The sequence below is a fragment of the Ambystoma mexicanum genome, chromosome 2p (genome assembly GCF_040938575.1).
Source record: "Ambystoma mexicanum isolate Mex_15411 chromosome 2p, UKY_AmexF1_1, whole genome shotgun sequence".
Lineage (NCBI taxonomy): Eukaryota > Metazoa > Chordata > Amphibia > Caudata > Ambystomatidae > Ambystoma > Ambystoma mexicanum.
This window is the reverse complement of record NC_090923.1, coordinates 206,267,704-206,290,932: the sequence shown is the minus strand read 5'-3', so window position 1 is coordinate 206,290,932 and position 23,229 is coordinate 206,267,704. Positions and strand designations below refer to the sequence as shown.

The window sequence follows — 23,229 nt, the reverse complement described above, 5'->3', positions numbered from 1 at the left end:
TTCAGTTACATTGCTAAAATGAATGCTCTGGTAAGAAAAAATTAAATCATGTTCCGGTGTAGAGTCGTCAAAAGTAAACTTACACGATATGTATGGTCTCCATTGTCTTCCTGAAACTCAGACAGCAATGTACTTGCACCAAAGAATCTTCTTGTACTGATATTAAATGTGCCTTACAAACGGTTTGAATACATAACCTCATCAAAGGTATTTTTTGCAAACTTTCACTACCTGCATTCTTACTGAATTTTCCCTTTCGCTCAAGGTCAAAAAACAATTGACCCTTATGGGTTCAGTCGGATGTGTGGGCCTACTGAGCTCGCAACCAAAAAAGCAAAGCAAGTGACCTTCACTCTGAAAGCAAATACATTCTGACTTTGCAACAACATGTCTCAATGCATTCATGAGAACTGGTACTCCCATACACTTGCAGACCCGCTGTTTCCATCAAACAGTGCAGGTGGCTGCCTCAGATTTCAAACTCTAGGATGCCAGTCTTACTGCAATATTATTTTAAATACATTGTAACACAGACACAGTAATTCTTAGCCTGTACTTAACGGACACTATATTCAGCAGCAACTTCCAATTTGCTGTATGACTTCGGTGACAAGAAAACACCACTTTTTGACTTCCTGCGGCCACATCCCATCCCAGCCTCATTAACCCTCACATTCCGACAGTATTTCATAGGTTTAACAAGTGCAATGTTGTGTTATTTTATATGTGTTAGCAGCGATGTCCGCATACACCAAAACACGAATGAAAGATGGCGGGCGCAGGGAAACAATCTGACGCACTTCACGCTGTTCAACATCCAATCAGTGAATGTATCACATGTCCGTGGACATGGCGCTACGGATTAGCCAATCAGTATCTTGTCCGCGGAGTGAACAGGGAAGTGTGACCACGGAGCGGACATAAATATCACTAATTTTTCTAGACATACTTTTTGGTCATTTTAAAGAAAACTACTATACGGTTTGGCACCAAATTTACAAAAGCACGCTTTCTGGACCAAGCTCCTCCTCCTGCCTCAAATTTGGTGAAAATCCGTCCAGCGGTTTGGCCTGTAGGCATGCGCAAAGTTTTTCCCCCTTTCAGTCTATGGGAAAAAAGACGTTTTGGGAACCCCACCCCCTATTACTTTTCCCCCCCTGGACCAAACCTCACCAAACGTTACAAAAGAATTCAGAGTGGGCCATATACTTTTTTTGCAAAGTTTGGTAAGGATTCGTCGAGGGGGAGCGACGTTATAAGCCACCCAAAAAGTTCTCTTCCTTTGGAAACAGCCCACGGTATTGGCCGTTTAGTAATGGTTAAGTTGCTAAACCCATAGGAAGTGAACTTTTTGGGCAGCTTATAACATCGCTCCCCCTGGAAAAATCCTCACCATCCTTTGCAAAAAAAGTATATGGGCCACTCAGAGTTTGGTGAGGTCTATTACCGGGGGGGGGGAGTTATAGGGGGTCCCAAAATGTATTTTTTTCCCATAAACTGAATGGAGAACAAATTTCTGTCATGCCTACAGCCCAAACCGCTGGATAGATTTTCGCCAAATGTGTGAAAGGAGCGGCGGCTTGGTCTCAAAAGCATGCTTTTGTAAATTTGGTGAAAATCCGTCCAGTAGTTTTTATTAAAACAACCAAAAAGTAGGTCTAAAAAAAATGTGTATCTATATCCACTCTGTGGACACACTTCCCTGTTCTCTCCGCGGACAGGACACTGATTGGATAATTGGCTTGCGTCATGTCCGTGGGCACGCAACGTGTTCTCTGATTGGCTGGGATGAAGCGTGAGGTGCGTCACATTGTTTCAATGCGCCCTCCATATTGGACATAGTGGACAGCGCGGCGTGGAAGTGAGTATAAATCCAATTTTGGGGAGTGTGTTGTTGTGCAGGAGTGTTTGGAGAGGGTGGGGGAGTAAGAGATGGGTCAAATGCTGTATGTGTTTAGGTGGCAGGAGGCCTTGATGTGTTTGCGGTGTCCGCGGTCACTGTGGTTGTCCGCGAACATACTAAATACTGGGTGCCCTACTTGCTATTTTACTTTAGTATGATGTTGGTTTTGGGTTGTTAGTAGAGCATTGATTGTAATTATTTTTAGAATGTTAATTGAAGTGGATAGGTTTTGAGGTGGATGTGTTATGTTTTTGGGTTGTGGATATTGGGTAGGTGTTTGATTCTATGGGTGTGTTATTCTTTGGTGGTTGTGGCCAGAGCCTAGAGTCTTGGGTACATGGCTGAAGGGCCGTAGGCTGTAGGACATGCACCCAAGACTCAAGGCCCTGGCCACAAACACCGCAGCATAACACACCCATGCTACCAAAAATTTTGAATGTGGTATGTGGGCTGCTTAAGGGATATATGTTTTCAAAAGTTGGTGTACTGTTTCATTTGTTGAGGCTCTATGTAGAGTTTTGCCCAGGCCATGAAGTCAAGATTGTAGAGTTTGGCAACAAGCACTGCAGCATAAGATACCCATGGAAGCAAACATTTTGGATTGTGGTCTATGGTTAGATGTTTGCTTGAATCAGTGTGTTATGCTGTGGTGTTTGTGAGTCCATTCACAATATACTTACTGTTTGACTTTTTGTGGTTTTATGCAGTACTTTCATGACATGGATATTTGGATTAGACATTCTTTTTCAATTTCTGTGATAAAAAAAAAGATCATATGTTAGTATAGGTTGTTCATAAGGAGTTATTACATTGCATAATAGACATTTCTGTATTTTGTTGACCCTCATAGTTAGTCTTTTAGAAGTACTATAGTTCAAGCCAGTGTACTGTGCAATTTGCTAAATACCTGTGTTTGTTTATTAAATCAATGGGTCTGTGGGGAAAAAAAAATCCATGCAGGATTAAAATAAAAACCTTTCTACATTGTGGTTGTTACGCTCACCTGGCTCCCACAGAGGCGTCGATCTGAACTGGACAGCTGCGGTCTCCACCAATGTGACCCATAGGGCCGAGATGACAGACTGGACTGGCCCACCTAGCTTTGTTTGCTTGGCCTGTAGGAATATTCTTCTGCAAATGGAGAAAGGGAATTAACCACCCGTGGAGTTGAGTGTTAATCTCCCCACACCCCTGCTGTTCTCCCCACGGATCACCTTTTTGTTTTTGCCATTGGTCGAGTTATTTCAGACTCAGAGTTTTCAATAGAATAAGTGCTGATGTTAGATATGTCAATCATACTCTCATCTAGCTCCGGATAAGATTCTATTTGATTCTTCTGGATGTTGCTCTTCTCTTTCTTAGTTGGTTTTTTGTCTGTGACAGTTATCCATTTTGTCATTAGTTCATTTGTTTTAGCAGTTTTTTCCACTTTCTTCTGAACCTGTTACATGTTGAGATTTTCCGATTCTTGTGGTATTTTTGAGTGATCGTCTTTCGTTTTGCTTTTTATCGATGTCTCGGTTTCGCTCAGCTCGTCTCTTGGGTTCATGTGTTTTTTGTACTGGTTGTTTCTCTTGTGTCCCCCTCAGGTTTATCTTTGTTGCACTTTGGTGCTAATCTCTCGATGTGTTTTTCTAGTGCTTCTAATGGTACTTTTTCGTTGCTGTGCTCATGTATTTTCACCTGAATAGCTAGTATCCATTGATTTTTTCTTAAATTGAAACACATCGTTCTTTCCTCGGTCTGGGTAGGTTTTTTCTGGTTCTGTTGTATCCTTTTGTGTTCCTTGGTTTCTTATATTTGCCTTCCATGATTCCAGGGCCAAAATGTATCCTTCCAAGTGAGTCAGCTTCGAATTTACAGATGCTAATATTGAGGTATGGTCCTTTAATGTGTCGTTAACGGTTTCATATAATTTTCCGAATGGTGCTAAGCCAACTGTCACTGCTGACATGACAAGTTGTAAATCCGTTTTTTTTCCAGGTGAATTTTTTTCTTTTGTTTTTATGGTTTCTTGTCCCAGTTTAGTTTTGTTTGGAGTCAAAAAAAGTGGTCGCAAAGCATCCAGCAAGGTGTCGTCCTTTCTTTGCTGGCAAGTAGATTTCAAGTCTGGGTTCAATTCTCTACGCCTAATCATGTTTTTGTAATTTAATAAAGCCTCTGCCAGTTGTATTTCTTCTTGGTTTCTTGCACAGATGATATTAGGTTTCTGTATGATTTCATGGCTCTTTTTTGCCTCAATTATAATTGTTTCTGGGTTTGGTTTTCTCGTTTCTTCAATCACATTTTTTTGTCTGAATATAGTTTTCTCTTTTGAAAGCTCTTCTGTCAATGTAACTTCCTCCTTATTGTTCAAGCATTGGATTTTTGGGTTTTGTCTCGGTTTCTGATTGTTTTCATTTTCTTTAAATGACACTTTGTTTTCCAAAATGCTTTTTTGTTCCTTATTTTGAGTCGATTTCTTTGAACTCGTACAACTTTCAGTGTTGAGTTTTGGTTTTTCCAGTTTACCTTGAGGGGTCTCATTTTGGCCAAAGTGCCACCGTAATCGGGGTGTCAAAGCTCCTATTTCAAGGGGGTGCATTGCTGATAGTTGTTTGAATGGGATTCTTTGAGGGGATGGAGGAATTCCCTCAAGTATTTCCATGTCAGAAAGTTCAAATCGATTTGTAATGGGAGTTTTCCCTAACTTCTCAAAAAATCTTCCGATTGGGTTATTAGTCTGAGGCATCGTTTTGCCTTGTTTTTTTTATGTAGTTTCAACTGCAGTTTGGGGATTGGAGTTGATGAAAAGGTCGAGTCAGGGATACTGACTTCTAGTTTTTTTGAGTTTCGATTGTTTTCAGGTTCTTTGATTTTTAATTCCTGAGTATTTTCTTTTTCCGTATTGTCATTTTGATCGAGAGATGAGGAGTTCAAATCTTTTTGGGACAAGTTCTTGCTGTTTGGGTCCTTAGCTGAGTATGTTTGTAGTTGGACCCAGTTATGTTCTCTCAGAATGTTGATATCGTCTATTTCTTGTCCATCCTGATCTGTCAAGTAAGGTATGGTTCCATTCAGTGAGTAATTTTCTCTCACATCAATTAAATTCAATTCGGGGCTTGATAGATCTGCCCTGGCTGTCACTGGATGTATCTCTGTTTGAATCAGTCGTTTGAGACTAAGTGGACATATGTTGTTCTCTTTTTGATTTTTTGAAGAGGTGTGGTCTAATGGGTTTGTTGAGCCTTCTTCTGTAAAAAAAGATTTGTTGTGATGCATTCACTGTATTCGTGGTATTGTATTTTTTCTGTGCCGAGTCTTCAGTCGTCCAGCTGTATTTTTCGCCGGCCTCTGTCTCGTGATTCTTTGTGGTGGCAGATGCAGAATTCGTTATCTGTCGAGCTCTGGCGAACTCGGTAGGTATTTCCTCTTTCACCTCCACCGTCTTGTCTCGTCATGCCTCTTCTGGGTCCACAGACGAGCTCAAGCCGGGGGTCTGCGTGATCCCCTCCGCTTGCATTGTCTCCCCCTCGCCCCCTGTTGCCTCCCCAATACCAGTTTTGTGCTCTCTCCACCTGCCCCCCCATCGGCAGCCGCTGGCGAGGCACCTCTGCAGCCGGATGTGCTCCCGTCTAGCTCCCCAGAAAGGCAAGCAGCACCAGGCGCTTCCAATGGGCGTGCAACGTCACAAGTAGGTCAATTGTATCTGTGGGGGGATCGGAGAGGAGGGATTGGGGTGACAATGTCGATATGGGGTGTGTGATGATCATTTCAGATGAGTTTTTTGTTGTTAGGAGGCCGCTTCTTAATATACGTCCCGATTCCTTGATGGTGTTTGATGGGGGACTCCTGGGAGCGGCCCGCTATCCTTGACGCTCTGATTAGCCGTCACTAGTTTTTTCATGGTAGTTAGTGGTTAATTTTAGTTTTTGATTTGTCTGGCTTTAGTTTAAAGATGGATACAAGGGCGGTTTGCCAGACCACTCTCCTTATTTAATTTTGTGCAGATGAACAGCAAACAAGTTATTGGTTATGTATTTCAAGGACTTACCCGCGAACCGCCGGGACCAGCCGGAAACAGCAGAAACAGTCGTGCCCTTTACTCCTGAGCGGGCTTCACCTTTGATGTCCCCTCTTATAGTCTCACCTGATGGTTTGAAAAGATGATCTCTCCATCCTGCATTGAGCGCAGGGGTGCGTTGATAACCAGTTGCTTCACTGGCTCGAAGGAATTGGTGAGTTCCAGAACAATATTGACTCCAAAAAGTATGTAGTTCATAAGATTCAAATGCCTGACTTTCACTCTTGTCCTATTCCTTGCAGATTGCAGCTTGACCCTAGTGAAGAGTTCCTCGTGGCAACCGGTAATATTCTGGTAAGGATTTGTATTTCCAACACAGTTCGATAAATAATGTCAATATGTAACCTGTTGCTTTCTCCCTTATTCAGGCACTGAGAGAAAGTATGAAGTCTCTGGGAATAATACCTCCGGCGGTAAAATCAGGTAAGTCTAATGTGGTGAGGAGGGTTCCCCTTGATAGTCCCTTTGTTTCACCTTGCTGTCCTTTTGTTTCCCCTTAGGGGCCGGGGTTCGGCGAAGATGCAGTGGAAGCTGTGCCGACCAGTGAAGAGGAATAGTACCCCCAGTGGTAAAATCAGGTAAGTCTATGGGGGGGTTACTAATATTCCTCTGTGTATTCCCTTGGCTCACCTTGCTGTTCTTGTCTACTCCTTAGGTGTCGGAATGCGGCGGGAACATGCAGGAGGATGCGGTGGAATGTGAAGATGCTGCGAAGGCCGGTGAGTTCAGCGCGGCGCTGCAGCAGGTGAGGTGACGCGCATAAAATAACTTCTTTCTTCCAGCTCAAAGGCGCAATGGATCGGGAATTCAGGTACGCATCAAAGGTATTGCTCTTGTTCTAACCTTTTCTCCTTCTTTCTCCCTTTTTCTAGGAGCTCCAAACTCGAGGCGGGCGTGTCAGAAGGCTGGATGCAGACTTGCAGGCACGGTGAGCATTACGCTGCTGGATGCAGAATAACACAAAGCATGTGCTGCTCTTAGGGTGTGGTTTAAATAGCCTCCAAAGTAGTCCCAGGTAAGTATTCCTCCCCAGTCCCGCCCGAGTAAAAAATAGTCCCTAGGTAAAATAGTCCCTTCCAAGCCTCATTTGACTTGGAGTTCATGCAGCATGGTCTGCATCAGGTAAGCTTGCAGCATGGTCTGCATCAGGTAAGTTCTACTCTATGAGTCTGGCGCCTATGGCGCCAGGACTGACTCTCCATATGAGCCTGGCGCCATAGGCGCCAGGACCGCACCCAAACAGCCCCTAGCAGGGGTTTTTGGGCTTGCCCAAAATAACCTGATGCCTGCATCTGGGGTTGCTGGACCTGGTCTGTATCCCCTGGGGTAGGCATCATGACAGTGGTACAATATATTTATTTCATTGATTTCTGTAGGAGAAATTGAATAGGTGTATGGTTTTGATTTGGAAGTGGTGGTAGTATTGTTGTAAGTAGATAGTAGTTGGTGTATTATATTTGTTTATTTCTTTTTCCATTTTAGTGGTTCATCTATCTGTTGGTTTGATGCAGATTTTTGGGGCAGTTAGATACCTGTCGGCGTATTATAACTGTATTTCTTGTTTTATGCTATTCATCTATATGTTGTCTTGTTGCAGGTTGTTTAGACAGTTAGATACCTGTTGGTGTATTCTAACTGTTTATTTCATTCATATTTTAGTGGTTATCATTTAATCTGTTTACTTGTTGCAGAATCTTGGGGCAGTTAGATACCTGTTGGTGTATTGTAACTGTTCACAGTTTTGACGTGGAAGTTTTGTTAATGTTCATGCACAGATTAGTTATTACATTTTGGTTTTAAGAATATTAAATAAGCGTTTACAAGATTTGCTGGTAATCTCTGTTTTAGAGTAATGTTGGTATAATTACATTCAAACCATCCACATTTCTTTTTTATATATGCAGTGTAGTGACCTGCATTGGTTGTGGCTCCTGCATGGTAGATTATTCCTATTGTTGTGAAGGTTTTCTTACCAAGTGATACTTACCCATGTGTGAATCCAGTCAGCTTGCATTTGTTTTTGGTTCCATTTGCATTGTAACGTAAAAGCATTATTATTACATATTCACTATGTGACTGTATTTGTAAGGTGGGGCGATAATCTGAATTGCAGGTAGTAAATGATCTGCTATGCTCTGCATTTTGTACAAGTTGCTAAAATGGAATGGATTCACAGTTAGGTATAGATACATATACGAAGCGCTCATTAGGAATTTCTTCTTGTACTGCATGCCTGGAAAGAGTGCATGTATGTTTCCACATGTATGAAATCTGGACGATTTCATTTATTGGTGTGTTTTTGTTTTCTAGTATTTGTAGCAAGTACATTAGAAGTTCTTGTAGATCTTCTTGTGAGCTTATAGTGAATTTGACCAATCCAGCACAGTAGTCAAATTCCTGTCTTATTCCATGAACACCATAAGTGTTGTCAGGATTGTTGGTTCCATTATTATTATTTATTTTATTATTTCTATGAAGGAGTAACATTTGCAAACACAATTGGTCTGTACCGTGTAAGTAAATGTTGTCAATAATTGGTGGCAAATGGAATAGAATATTTATTGCTACATTTGCGTAGCAATTTACACCAGTTGTATTTGAAAATTTGAATGGACCTGTCAGTTCTGTGTCCAAGTCATTTGTTTGGAGTGTGTATTGCTTCTTTGAAAAGGTAGTTGAGTTATTTTCAGCAGTAAATCCTTCTTTGGTTGTGGTCCTTGATGAAGTATTAGCTTCTTTCACTTTCTTTGGAGGAATTGCTGTGAGATCTTTCATAGTTTGAATCTGAAGTAGTTTTCTTTTACAACGTTTGGCTTTTTGCGGAACAGGATAGGTTTTTAGATGGGGGTATGGAGTCAACGAAGTCTATTGTATTCTAGAATGCAAGGAATATCAACATTTACTTTACTTGCATCAAAGTTGATTAGAAATAGTCTGTCAAGTGTACGTAAGCGTGATAGTGCTACATAGCTCATGGCTTCTTTAAAGACTGTGCTACCAATATCTATCAATGCTTTATCTAGGGTAAGGACTTGTGATTTGTGAATGGTGAATGCATATGCTAGAGTTAGAGAAAATTGTTCTCTGCATACATACATATCTTTGATAAGAAGGAAGTGGGCTGTTGAGTGTCCTATTCTTTTAACTTTGGATAGTTTGTCAAAGAGAATATTGACAAATTGAATGTTGTTGTCACGTGGGTATGTTTGAAAGCCAACAACTGTACCAAGTGCTCCATAAACAAGTCCTTGCTCCACGTCAAGGTTACGTTTAAGCATGTCTCTACAGTTTAAAGATAATTTTAATATTTTCTCCAAACCAGCTGTGTTATAGACAGAGTTTTCCAAGGTGTTTAGCCTTGTTGTGGCCTGTTGACACATGGGTAGTGTCATACCATGTGCCTCCAGTTTGTCTGTGGAGCCAATTTGAACTATTGGTTGCATTTCTTTTTTTAACATTGTTTCATTAAATTGTTAACAGCTTGCAAGAGTTGGCATCAAGGACATACAATTGACATTTCTGTGTGCTAATTGTTCATGACATCAGTAGCACATGAGTTATGTCCATAGAGTGCATGGGTGTGCCTGGTTTTTAATATAGTTTGTGCTTCTTGAGATAGTAAAACTAACTCTAATACTTTTTAAAATGTTGGTGTATGTGACGTCTGCAGACTGACGCATTTTTTCAGTTAATTCTCTGTATTGGAAATGTTACCCAAGGTTGACATTTCCTATGCTGCCAAGAGTTTTACAGCACAGTTTGTGCCCTAAGGTTTTATAAATAGGTTCACCTTTCACTGGTGTTAATTGAAGAAGATCTCTGAAAACAATAATGTGTTTTTCCTCCAAAGAGCTCTTCGTAGTCTGTTTTGAGGATCTCTTGTAATCAAGGTGAATCAAAGCCAACATTAGGTTGGAGACCATGCTAACCTCATCTATTAGCAGCATTTTAATTTGTTTGAAAACTCTACGTAGTTCCATTGCAGCTTCTGGAGAAAGTTTGTAGTAGTCTAATTTGTTTTGGTGTTCTACTGAAAGGAGTAGTAATCAGTGTAAAGTGACACCGCCTATGTTGTAGGCAGCTAAACTTGTGGGAGCAGTTACAATATCTGACAGTTTGTTGTTTGTCAATTGTTGGAGGAACTTGCTGATGAGTTTTATTAAGAATGTTTTGCCTGTACCAGCTTGACCACTCAAGTATAGTAGTATAGGATTGTAGTCTTGGCAGGTACAGTTTTTACTTTCATGTTGCACACCATGTTCAATTTGTTTTGTTACTTCTTGAAAAATGCTACGCTGCTCATTGTTTAGTTGTGATTTCAGTACAGCAAAATCTTCTGTAGATTGCTCATACTGACACATGGGGGTAATTCGTAGAATTCAGTGCACAAGTGACACACGCGGCTGGCGCACAGTGTGCGTGTGCGACAGTCTGCGCCAGCCGCGTGCGCCAAAATCAATTTCCGCGCACAGCGTATTCATGGATTTTAACAAACATCCATAACCAGCCGTGGCGCAGAGTAGCTCAGCGACCCTGCAGCAGCGCCAGTTATGCCCCAAATCTCTGCGCCATGAACAGTGCACAAATCCCGTACACGGCGCACAGGCCAGTGGACCAGCATACAGCCCCCAACCACAAAAACATCTGTAAAACTCCCCGCTCACCCCTCCGAATACACGTACCCCGCTGTGTGGGGAAGGTTTCACACGCGATTGGCCCTGTGCGAGCGGGATACGTGTATTTCTGGGGTGCGCAGGAAGTTTCACACGCGATTGGCCCTGTGCGAACGGGGTACGTATATTTCGGGAGTGCGTGGGAAGTTTCACACGCGATTGGCCCTTTGTGAGCGGGGTATGTGTATTTCGGGGGTGCGTGGGAAGTTTCACACGCGATTGGCCCTGTGCGAGCGGGGTACGTGTATTTCTGGGGTGCGCGGGAAGTTTCAAACGCGATTGGCCCTGTGTGAGCGGGGTATGTGTATTTCTGGGGTGCGTGGGAAGTTTCACACGCGATTGGCCCTGTGCGAGCGGGGTACTTGTATTTCTGGGGTGTGCGGGAACTTTCACACGCGATTGGCCCTGTGCGAGCAGGGTACGTGTATTTCTGGGGTGTGCGGGAAGTTTCACACGCGATTGGCCCTGTGCGAGCGGGGTATGTGTATTTTGGGGGTGCGTGGGAAATTTCACTCGCGATTGGCCCTGTGCGAGTGGGGTAAATGTATTTCTGGGGTGCGTGGGAAGTTTCACATGCGATTGGCCCTGTGCGAGTGGGGTACTTGTATTTCTGGGGTGCGTGGGAACTTTCACACGCGATTGGCCCTGTGCGAGCGGGGTACGTGTATTTCTGTGGTGCGCGGGAGGTTTCACACGCGATTGGCCCTGTGCGAGCAGGGTATGTGTATTTTGGGGGTGCGTGGGAAGTTTCACACGCGATTGGCCCTGTGCGAGTGGGGTATATGTATTTCTGGGGTGCGTGGGAAGTTTCACATGCGATTGGCCCTGTGCGAGCGGGGTACATGTATTTCGGGGAAGCGCAGGAACTTTCACACGCGATTGGCCCTGTGCAAGCGGGGTACGTGTATTTCGGGGGTGCGCAGGAACTTTCACACGCGATTTCGCTGTCTGAGTGGGGTACGTGTATCCAGTGGGGTGCGCAGGGTGTTACACACGTGAATTGCCAGTGTGGGTCCTCCCAGGTGTGCCCTCGACCCCCTCCCCGGCCCGTGCAGGCAGCCCACACCACAGGGGACTACCCTGCACCCCTGGTCATGTCCCGCAGGCAGCCCATCCTCCATGAGCATGCCCCCCAGCCAGCCCACATGTCACCTTGTTCTAGTGATCACCGACTCATGTCCCTCAGCACCCCCACCCACCCAGCATTGAGGGGCACCTGCCAGCAGTCCCCGACTCATGTCCCTCAGCACCCCCACCCACCCAGCATTGATTGGCACCTGCCTGCAGGGCCCGACTCTTGTCCCTCAGCACCCCCACCCATCCAGCATTGACAGGCACCTGCCATCAGGCCGCGATTCATGTCCTTCAGCACCCCCACCCACCCAGCATTGACGGGCACCTGCCAGCATGCCCCGACTCATGTCCCTCAGCACCCCCACCCACCCAGCATTGACGGGCACCTGCCAGCAGGCCCCGACTCATGTCCCCCCAACACGTCATAAAGATGCACAATCATGTGCATCAAAATCCCACAGCGCGCCGCCCAGTCTTTAGAGGCAATCAAGTCCCCAATCCACCCCACACTGAAATGGCTATTCCATGACACAAAACGAAAGTGAACTATGTACATCAAAACATGTCCCTCACACACACACACACTGGGTGCAAGTGATTGTCTAAATCCACTTTTTCACATGCAGTAACCCAATGAGCGAATACCAGACATGGAAGTAAGAAAAAAATGTATTATTTACAAAATGAATGAAATGAAATGAAAGCATAAAACATATTTCAAATGATGAAATGAAATGTATGTCCGAAACAGAATAAAAAAACATATGAAGAACCAATCCAAAGTGATGAAAAAAAAAACATGTGTCCAATCTCACGGTCCACCAAATGAAATCCAAAGGAAAAGTAAATTGAAAAATCCATTGAGCCATGGTGATTAATAAAATAAAATCCTCACATGATCCACTGTTCAACTATGTACACTGAGTTCATCCAGGGTCCATGAGCCCAACGAAAGAAATGAAGCCTATCCAAAAAACTACCTAAGAAAAGAATGAAACCTAACACTAAAAACTATTTACAATGGCGGCGGGCTAGTCCGACGACTCACTTTCCGATATCCCAGGCCAGGGCATCATCGAACTCCTGCTCAATGTCCTGGAGGTGGTCCTCTTCCATGGCCCTGAGGGTTTGCAGGACGATGCCATGTTGGACTCCAACTCCCTGCGAATAGCCTCGAGGCACTCGGCCCGCCTCAGTGCCCTCTGCATGGAGCTCTTGCCCTGACCATTGTGAGGCATGCCTCTTCTACCCGCCGCCGCTCCGCACCTATGGCCTGGCCCAACCGCTGCCACACGGAAGACACTTCCAATCCTGGGTCCTCCTGCCCTGTGGCCAATGCCTGACCCCGAGCCATCATCGCTCCACCTTGTTGCTGCTGCTGCTGCTGTGCCTGTGCCCTGGCTCTTGTTGCCTGCACGTCCTCCTCCGGCTGGGGTGCAGTTGTCGTGGTGGCCACCCCTGCTGGACGTTCGACTCCCGACTGTGGCAGGGATGTGTCCTCCACCAGCCTGGCCGCTAGGTCAGAGGCAGCTCCACATAGTACCCAGGTGATACATGGGTGGGAAGATGGCATGGAGGACTGGCGCATAGGGGGTTCAGGTGAGGATGGGGTCGGAATAAGGTCCAGCATACGGAGGAATCCAGCCCTGGTGACCCGTCCCAGTAGGTCAACACGGTCAACGAGGCATCCGAGATGACGTGCAGTGTCTTCACGAAAACACTGCAGGTCACCTCGCATGCCCCGTTAATGCAACGCCATCCCAGCCAGGACAGGCCCAACCCGGTCCCGGATTACCACGTCCGCAGGGAGAGGAAGGCCAGTTGTTGTGCGCTCATCCCCTCCATGAAAACCGGTCTGGACGTAGGCATCCCTGCTGGTGCAGGATGATGCAGTCACAGGATCGGGGACAGGATTACACACAGGCACCTCTACGGCAGCCTGTGCTGCCTCCTGTCCCTGCACTGCACCACTAGCAACAGTGGAATCCCCACCTCCAGACCCCGTGTGTGTCCCTTCCACGGCCTCCTCCTCCTCCAAACCCCCCACCAACCTGGATGACTCCATGCCATCTTCCTCCGTCGGACACTGTGGGGTCTCAGCTGCCCCTTCTGCTGCCGAGGAGTCCACCTCCCACCTCCACCTCTTGGACATACTCTCGGCAGCTGCGGCCTGGGAAGCGGCACCAGACTCCTCACTCCCCGACGAGATGACAACGTGGGAGGGGAGCCGGGCCTTGCGTCTCCGGCTGGTGGTGCGATCCGTGCCTCTTTGCTCCACAGCACCCTCTCCACCCTCTTCATCAGTTGATGCTGCAGACAGGGAGAGATAGAACACAGGCATCGAGGCAATGTACAATGGACTGATACACACATGACAGTTGCACATGAGTGGAAGTGTAAAACTACAGACATGGCATCACACTCCCCAACACACATGTCATTTCAACTCCCACACATGAGCAAATCAGAAGGAATGTTGCACCAGGCAGCACCGTCCATATACAAACAACAGCACGAGCAGCCGAAAGTGAGCCTGACGTCACATGAAACATGGGGAGTGTACAACAGATGCACACACGCCACTAGACTTACATGCATGTGTACATCTCCACCAACTGTCGCATTGATGAGATCGCCATCCATGTCACATCTCGCATTCAGCCTTCTACATGTCAGTGTCACATGCATCCATGTTACATCACAGTTACACACTTGTCAAATACACCCACATGCACATGTGCATAGTGCAGATACAAGCAGCATGAACCAGCATCCATGTGTGACACCACAACCATGCCACAATACATACTCATAATTCATTACCACACATACATTTGCACAGCATGCTTACCAACACATACACCATCGATGTGTATCACACTTGATAGGAATCACATGTGGCAGGTTCACGTCTCGTACATACAAAGCCATACATGTCCCTACAAAGACATATGTGCAACCTGCACACTCCTGGCACACCACAACACGCACAGCATCCGATCAGTATGCATGTACACTTACCGCTCGACTCCAGACGGGTCTGCTCCTCAAGGACCTGGACGTGGAGCGCTGGGCGTATGCGTTCCAGGACCCTCATCTGGTTGTTGGTCAGGTGGACCCGGCACTCCTTGGCATCTGCTGCCTTCAAGAGGCGCCGGGCCTTGTTGAGGGTCCTGGACCTGAAGTCCTCCCAGCGCTTCTGGACATGTTTGATGTCGCGTATTGACACCCCCTCCTCATTGATGGCAGTCACGATGTCCATCCAGATCCTCTTCCGTCCTTCATTGTCGGCGCGCAAACTTCCAAAGAGGGCATCATACTGCCTCTCTGCCTGGGGGTTGCCATTGGTGCCAGATGGTGTAGTGACCGACATGGCAACCCCAGAGGCAGGTGTGGGTGGGCAACTGGGCCCTAGAGCTGGGCTGTGGAGCGATGGTATCCCAGTCGGGAGTCTTCAGTTCCAGCAGGGGTAGTCACAGCAACTGCACCCCTGGCTGACATGCAGGTACCAAATAGCAGGGCACGTGGGAAGCAGGCAGGCAGGCAGCAGCAGATGGCAGGTGGGAACATGCTCGGGGTTCTGGGGGGCAGGAATATGGCTTTTGGGCAGGAGTGTGGTCTTCCGTGTGTTGTTGCGTGGCCAGCTTGATACAGAGTGATTTGGCACGTGAAAAAATTGCATGTCACCGTGTAATTCAAGGAAAGGCCCTTAGCGCGTAAGTGCGTCTAGGATGTAGCACGCACAGCGTTTCCCTCAACACGGGTGCATAGTGGATCAGCACGTGAAAAAACCACACGTCCATGAGTGAATGCGTGTAATTCGAGGAAAGGCCCTAAGCGCGTAAGTGACGCGACGCGTGCGGGTGTTTCCCTCGGCACAGGTTAAAGGTGAGCGGGGCCAGCAGTTCGCTGTACGTGCCTTTCGTGGAGACCGACGTGTGTGTTGCTACTTCGTGTTGTTTCGCGCGCCATCACAACTTCACAGTGGCTCAAGGACATATCTCTTCTTTTGGCGGGGGTATTGGCTACGCGTGTTTTTCATCATTGCGCTAGTCTGACGGTGAGTCGCGCATGCTATCTTTCCCACTGCGGGTGTCCCTGTGTATCGCGTACCCGTTTCTGAGGACATAGTAGCCTGTTCCTGGGTGCCACTGCATACTGCGGGAAGTTAATTCCATGCACGTAGGCTGCATGGGTTGCGTGCACAGTTTTGCTGCAGTTTTGGGGTGCCTGTGCATTGCGCGACCCGTCACTACATCACTGGGGTCACATACAGCCTTCCAGGTGCAGTGGTGCTGTTAACATCTTGCATCCCACCCTCTTCACCCCAATTGCCCAGGACAATTTAGGTGTACACCTCCCATTGGCACTCCTCCATCTGTGCCGGCACTACTCCATCTGTGCCATGGTTGGAAGGCCACCAAAGGTGAGGGGCGCCTCAGCTGGGTGTACTCCTCGTGGGGGGGCATGATCATGGACGTGGCCGGGGTGACCAGGGAGTAGGGGAACTCCAGGTTGTCCAGGTTGGCCGCAGAGGGGGAAGAGGCAGGGGTGCGCCACTTGTGCACAATGTTGTGCCATGTGTCGGTGCAGTCTTGCCACCACCCCTGTGGTTCAGGGAGATGCAGCTTCTACATCTGGCACTGGCGCCCGTGTGACCCGGCAGTCCGTTTCATCGACTGCCACGGGCCCAAGGGTAGTGGTAGCTGCAGGTGCAGCTGTGAACACCACCACCCAGGCTCAGGGTCTGCCAGCGCAGGCTGCGTTGGCACTTGAAGAGTCCTTAGAAGATTTCCAACAGGGCAGGAGGCAAACCGTAGGTGCTCGCAGGGCTGCCCTGACCGAGACACGTGTCCCTGGGTCAGTAATGTCATCTGCTGCCCCAACCAGCCGGGTGTTGGCAAGTGCAGGGGCAGATGCAGCCAACAACACCGCGGTTGTGAGTCTGCCAACCAGGACAGTCGCAGTCAATGATCCTGCCACATCGGATGTTGGTGTGCAGGGTCCATTAGAGGGCACCCAGCTGCCACTGACGCAAGTCAGGCCTTTGGTCGTCCCTCCACCTGCCACTCCCTTGGCTCAATCCACCGGTGCTACTGGCCATACTGATCAGGGCGGCATTTGCCAGCCAGGGTCTGCGCCACAATCCAAGAGGAGGAAGGTGGCACCTGCAGCACAGGCTGGGACCTGACACACAGCCACAACCTCCTACATGTAGAGAAAGAAGCCTTTCTGCAACCAGGAACTGGACTTCCTCATGGACTACGTGCGGGACCACAGCCATGACATGCTAGTGGGCCTAATTGTCAGACTACGGCTGCCCACCGTGATACCCACTGGAAGCAAGTTGCAGAAACATGTGAGTGCATTCGGCCATGAGGTGCGCACTGCGCAAAAGTGCAAAAAGCATTGAAATGACCTCAAACGCAGCGCTAAGGCTAAGCGTGCCTCAAATTACAACTTGACTCTGGTGACTGGCAGTGGGCCTGTACCTCAGGAGGAAGACCACACTCCGCACGAGTCACTCGTTGCGGATTTCATACCACCTTAATCGGTCAAAGGAGTGGGAGAGATGCCGTACTTTGATGCCCAGTCCAGTGAGTGCTGCTGCGTGTTTGTTGAGGACATGTGTGTTTTACTTGTGTGATGTGTTGTGCATGACTGCCACTACATGCCATGTGTACATGGTTCTGATGTGCAAGTAATGCAATGCTTCACTGATGCATGGCTGCTCTGCAGGATGGTGGACATGTGGAGTGGACGGGGAATGTCCGCATCACCACTATTGCACCCTACTCACATGCTAGTCACCAGGATGCCCCTCTGGTCCATGTTCCAGCTCACTGGAACATGGACCAGAGGGGCATCTTCCATCTTCCAGCGCACTCATGTCCCGCAGGGACATGAGTGCTCATTCATACTCCATGTGGATTCCATGCATGCCCCTATGTGTCCTTGACTGGATGATCATTGTAGTACGTGTCCAGAGTGACCTACATTGCATGGCATTTCATCAGCCTTCCCATGGCCACTGTGGCTCAGTCCTGTGTCGCACACATGTTTAGGGTGTGACAGTCTGTGTGGGTCACAGGCCTCAGCCTGTTTCATGGCCAATGACTCTGTCCAACTGGTGTAGTGTCTTCTTCACACATGGGTGTACTCCAGAGGTTTCATCATGTGTCCTGCTTACTGTCCTATCATCATCTGCTGTGTTGTCACTTGACTCACATGATGCAATTGATGCTAGTCAACACTGTCTGTCAATACACAGGTCTATGGTCATCCTTTTGATGCCATGCAAGGCATCCCTGCATTTGCACTTGGGGGAGGGGTGGTTTGCTCGTAGCCATGCTATCCATTGCATGCACATTGCACGTGATGGCTGAAGTTGACCTTGCACTGCCTTCACATTTTCTGATACACATCATGAAGTACTTGTACATGTGGATAGTGAGTAACGTACAAATGTGCTGCACTGCATCGACCCACTTCAGAGCGATATAACACCCTTCTAAATGCCTAATCACAGAAGCAATGTCAAGTTGACCCAGCATGCATGGCAGGTTCTCTTTTGTGTGTGTCATGTCTGCTTCATGTGTTTGGTGTCTGTGTGATGTCTATGTGTGTATGTGTTGTGTGCTTCTAACTTGTGTAGTGACCTTTTTTCTCTCTACTTTTCAGATGATGACGCAATGGAGCCAGAGGATGGTGTTGTCATGCCAGGCACAGGGTTGTTATCACTACAGCAACCCGGCACAAGTGGGGGTTGTGGGGTGGTAGGCCACTAAAACCCACAAGTGCTACAGTCCATCTTGTCTTTGGCTGGCAATGAGTCCAGCCCTAATGACCACTCTGACGTCCATGTCGAGTTGGATGTGCATCAGGTCCATATGTCAGGGGTGAGGGATTCTGATGTGGGCACTCCTCTGTCCGTGACACCTGCACTGAGGGGTCAGACAGTCTTGGAACCTCCGCCTGTGGTGGATCGGGATGCAGGGTCACCCTCCACACCAGTCACTGATGTGCCTGGGTCATCACGTCGACGGGGGCATGTAGTCGTGCAGCCGCGGGCGGTGCCAACACAATGAGGACACCCGGTCCTTGGGTCCCGCAGGTGTCAAGCCCAGCAACACGGTCGCTGTGCGCAACCGCTGTATACTGAGTGGGAGCAAAACATGACTGCCAATTCTGAACGCCAGGGGGCTGCAATGGAGAACATCGCTGTGAGCATGGAGCGTGTGGCCCAATCCGTGCTCCCCCCTGCTAGGCAGGTGCTTCTCCAGCAGCAGACGGCACAGTCCACGGCCCGCTCCACTCAGGCTTGGCATGGCGGCCACAGACAGGGCACGCCAGGCTGAAATGTTGTCTCTGAGTGAAGCAATTGCTGCTCACGCAGAGGCACACATGGAGGCCCTGAGGGAGGAGTATGCTTCCCTCAGATCCACTCTGGGTGTCCTTCTGATGTCCCAGAGGGAGCGGTCAGAGGAGAGGCTTGCACAGCTTGAGCGTACCATCTCAGCTGAGCTACATGCTTGCCGGGAGGTGCATCAGTTGTCCAGCCAGGCCTTGCAGGAGGAACTCCGTGTTACATGTGCTACCTTGCAAGAGGAAGCACGCGTATCACGTGAGGTTCTGCATGCAGACCTACATGTCATCGCCGCACAGAACCAGGCTCACCCGTCCGTCAGACTTGCTTCGGACGAGGGGCAAGCTGCGTCTAGGCATGGTCAGGCTCCTGTGACACGTCCTCCTTTCCAGGAAGAGCCAGACTCGGACGACGAGGTATCTCCCACATAGGTCGGGCTGTGCAGGCGTTGAGCCCATAGAGGTTTTTTTTTTCCTCAACATCATCGCATGTGGGTGTTGAGCAGCACCCTGTACCTCCCCTCTCCTGGGTGCCTCCCCCCTGGGTCGTATGTGGCCATTTTTTAATTTTCTTTTAGTTTAGTTAGTGAAGTTTCTATTTGATAGTTAGTTTAATTAGGTAATGTAGGTTTTTGATAGTTAGTGTAATTAGTTAATATAGGTTAAAATTGCTTGTCTGTTGTGCTTTGTAAGGATATTTGGCGTGTTACAGCACAGAGTACAGCACTACTGCACAGGTAGCAATTTTTTTTATGCAGCACCACCACAAGGGTGCGGTGCATTGCTATATGTGTTACCAGATTAACAAGGAAAGACAGGCTATTCAGTCAAAAACGATTTTAACATATAAGATGCAAATCTATTTTTACAGTTAAAAGCACACTTGCACATTCAAAAATGCACACTATTTTTCACCAGAAATGCCTATGGTGCAAGAGACACATTTGAAAATTAATAACTAACATTACTCATAAATAACCTGACTAATAAAACTGAATTTAACATAACCCACTAATAAAAATGTGTCTCCCCTGCAGAAATAGGCCTACTCTGAAAGTGAACTTTTAAACGCACATTCATTTTTTTTTCGTTTTCTCTGCTGCTCTGTCCACATAACTACAGGAAGCAAAAGGGCTCGAAAGAACAGGAAATCAGTTGGTTACAAAGTATTACTATAAAAATGAGCCATTGTGTAGAGAGGGAGGAGATGGCATGATTGATTCTGATTGGAGCAGCGTCATAGCAAGTATCATGCTAGAGGCAGTGATTAGGGTTTTGCTGGGGGGAGTTTGAAGAGAGAGGGAGAACAGTGGAGATTTGGAGAGCTGGGAGAAGGACCTGTTTTTTTCCTGGTTGGTGCATTTCTGCTGAAAAAGCTGAGAGTTCCAGGCAATGACCCCGGTTTGAGAACGAAAGGCGCTCGTTTTCACTGGGGTTAATCTTCAAGGGAGCCACATTCAGAAAGAGAACAGCTGAAGAAAACTCGGGCTGAACAGATAAGGTAATTACATAAGTGTGGGAGCTGAGTGTGTACGAGAATATTCAGTCAGTGTAGGAAAGGAGATTCCTGTGCCTTAATCACATGTTAATGTTGCCAATTGAGTTCTTTTCTCCGCCACTCTCTTTTCAGTGTATCACAGACAATGCTATTACTGTGCTATTTTATTTATTTCTGTAAAGAGTGAGATAGTGTTTAAATGCAACTTTTATAATACAGAAAAATATTTGAAAGCAGACGGGTGGTGTGTTTTATATTTACCAATACAGTGCTGATGATGTGGGGAGATTTTTAAACAGTGCAATCGTCATTTTAAGACAGATGTGTGCATGATCATATTCAGTATGGTCAGTTGTGAGTGACTGTTTGTAGCATAGCTCGTTGGAGGTACATGAGCCAACGGGAAGAGGGACTCTCTGGACATAGTTCCCTACCATATATAAGGTAGTGGAAATTACCACAAAATTACCACATATAGCTCTCTGTCGTAAATAAGTCAGTGAGATCGACCATGGTGGCACACTAACACTAACACTGAAAATGTGGTATTCCTGAAATGTAGGTCTGAGGTCTCTCTAGTGATTACACGAAAAATCTAAGCAAAGATAAGGGATTCTGGACATTGGGGCCACAAATAAAGCAAGGGAATTATGCTCACAAAATACCACCAACCACGCATACCAACCACGCATACCAAATATGCATGTCTGGGTGCTGAAATAATGCATGTCCACTGTATTATTGTTGTACATGGCCCAATCTGAATACAAGGAGTGATTGTTGCTAAGTTATTTTTCGGCGGTAAGAAAATACTGTCAGGCCCCAAATCTCCACAAAATACCCTACAGCTTTCATGTGATGGTGTGGTGCTTTGTGGCTTTTGAAAGCATCCACTGTCTGTTTCAGCTGGTCCCTTCAAGCTTGTCTTGTGTATGTGTTTGCAGCTTGGGGTCCTGACTCACATATGCCACTCCTGCTTCCCTTATCCATGGGCTCTCAAGGATGGTTCGGTGTTACAGCCTATTACACAAGGGCTTTGGACTGTCATATCTGTGACATGTCTGCTGCTGTACTACCTGTGTTGACAGCCTAGTGGGGATGATAGGGGAGATTTTGACCACAGTTCTTCCTATGCTAGATGAGTGGTTTCATGATTAATGTGTGCATTCATTGCTATACATTGTGTAGTGTATTTCTTATCTTTGCTGTACATGTGCTTCATGCAATTCATGCTGTAAACAGTGGCTGACACACTTTGGCTGGGAAAGTTGCACTGATTTCAGATGTACGACTCTGACATGGTCCACTCATGACATGCCTGAGGAGACACACACAGGGAAATTTGATGCATTAATCATGTGTTTTCTGCCCTTTTTGCAGGCGGATGATCCTCCAGACCACCTTTCCCAGCAGACGTGGCCCATTGGATGTCTGGAAGCTGGCCACGTTTTGTGGTGCAGACATGCACATGTGTGCACAGGCAGAGCCACAGGGATTGCGCTCATACATCATACAGAAGCTGACCTGTTTCAACGAACTCCAGGCAAGGTGAGCAGCACAAGTGAGCCACACCGCAGCCAACCGTCCACCAGGACAGTTGCACATGCATGCTAAGTAGAACCACTGACGGTGAGCTTGGACAGATATTGGTGTTGAAGCACACAGTACAGCTAAGATGCGTTGTTGGAGTAATGGGTAGTTGATGGGAAAGTTGTCAGGGGCCCATGCAGGGGCAGTGGCACATATCCTCCGGTCCAACATGGTCCATTGAGGCAGTTGTATTAGCCATGTAGCATTCCAAGACAGGGAAAGAAGCAGCTCACAGGGACAGACGGCGAGGGACATACTCGTGTGCAGTGCATTTCATTTACAGGTTTGAATTGCCACATGCACTACCTACTTTATTTAGGTTATGCTGGAACACAACTTGTACTGAAGTCGTACCTTGCTAAATGCGTCTGGATGCTTACCCAGGGAACATTGGATGTTGTGTGAATCTTGACATATTGGTCTTACATTTGCCACGCACCCACCGGCGCATTACTTTCTACATTGACTGTGTATGAACCATCACAGGGGGAATCTTACATATGGGTAAGAAGCACCACACCAGATAGTTTGTAAAGTATCTTGTTACTTTGGGGCATGCGTGGTGGTGTGTGTGTGTGTTATGGGCATGCGTAGATTAGTGACTCTGGCTCTATTTGCAGCATTGAACTGCTCATGTTACCAGACCTTAGAGTGCGCAGGCAGGAGGCCAGCACTCAACTCAGAGATAAGTTTCTCTTTGACTTCAATTTGAGTAATTTGGTACTATGTGCATGATGTACACGTTTGGTCTGATTGTGTATGTGTTAATGTGATTATTATGTTTTTGTGCATTCCCTACTTTCCCTTGTCAATCCTACTCCCCTCTCCTGCCCCTCATTCCGGTTATCCAATATGCCAATGCCTGTCCCAACTGCATATCCCTGACCCTCTTTCCCCACCAGGGTGTCAGAGGCCTGTGTGAGTTTGACCTTGCAGGCACCTAGACCACGGTGGGGGTGGTTGGTTCTTTCCACTCCTGCGCCTGTACACGGGAGCTGTGACAGTACATATCAGTTCGTGGTGCATCATTCGATATTATGTACCACACATGGTACACATCCTG

At 47.1% G+C, this 23,229-nt stretch overlaps 1 protein-coding gene across 4 annotated transcripts in view; it reads left to right on the top strand.

Annotated features, from left to right (window-relative positions):
• The window catches only part of LOC138566346 (uncharacterized), a 499,514-nt gene that overhangs the window by 168,921 nt on the left and 307,364 nt on the right, over positions 1–23,229 (top strand). For 3 of the 4 annotated variants that reach the window (XM_069643490.1, XM_069643492.1, XM_069643489.1), the window contains one exon: positions 21,957–22,124. The exons of the other annotated variant lie outside the window; for it this stretch is intronic. In XM_069643490.1, coding sequence (XP_069499591.1) covers positions 21,957–22,124 — 168 coding nt within the window. The remainder of the gene's footprint in view (positions 1–21,956; positions 22,125–23,229) is intronic. 4 annotated transcript variants of the gene reach the window in all.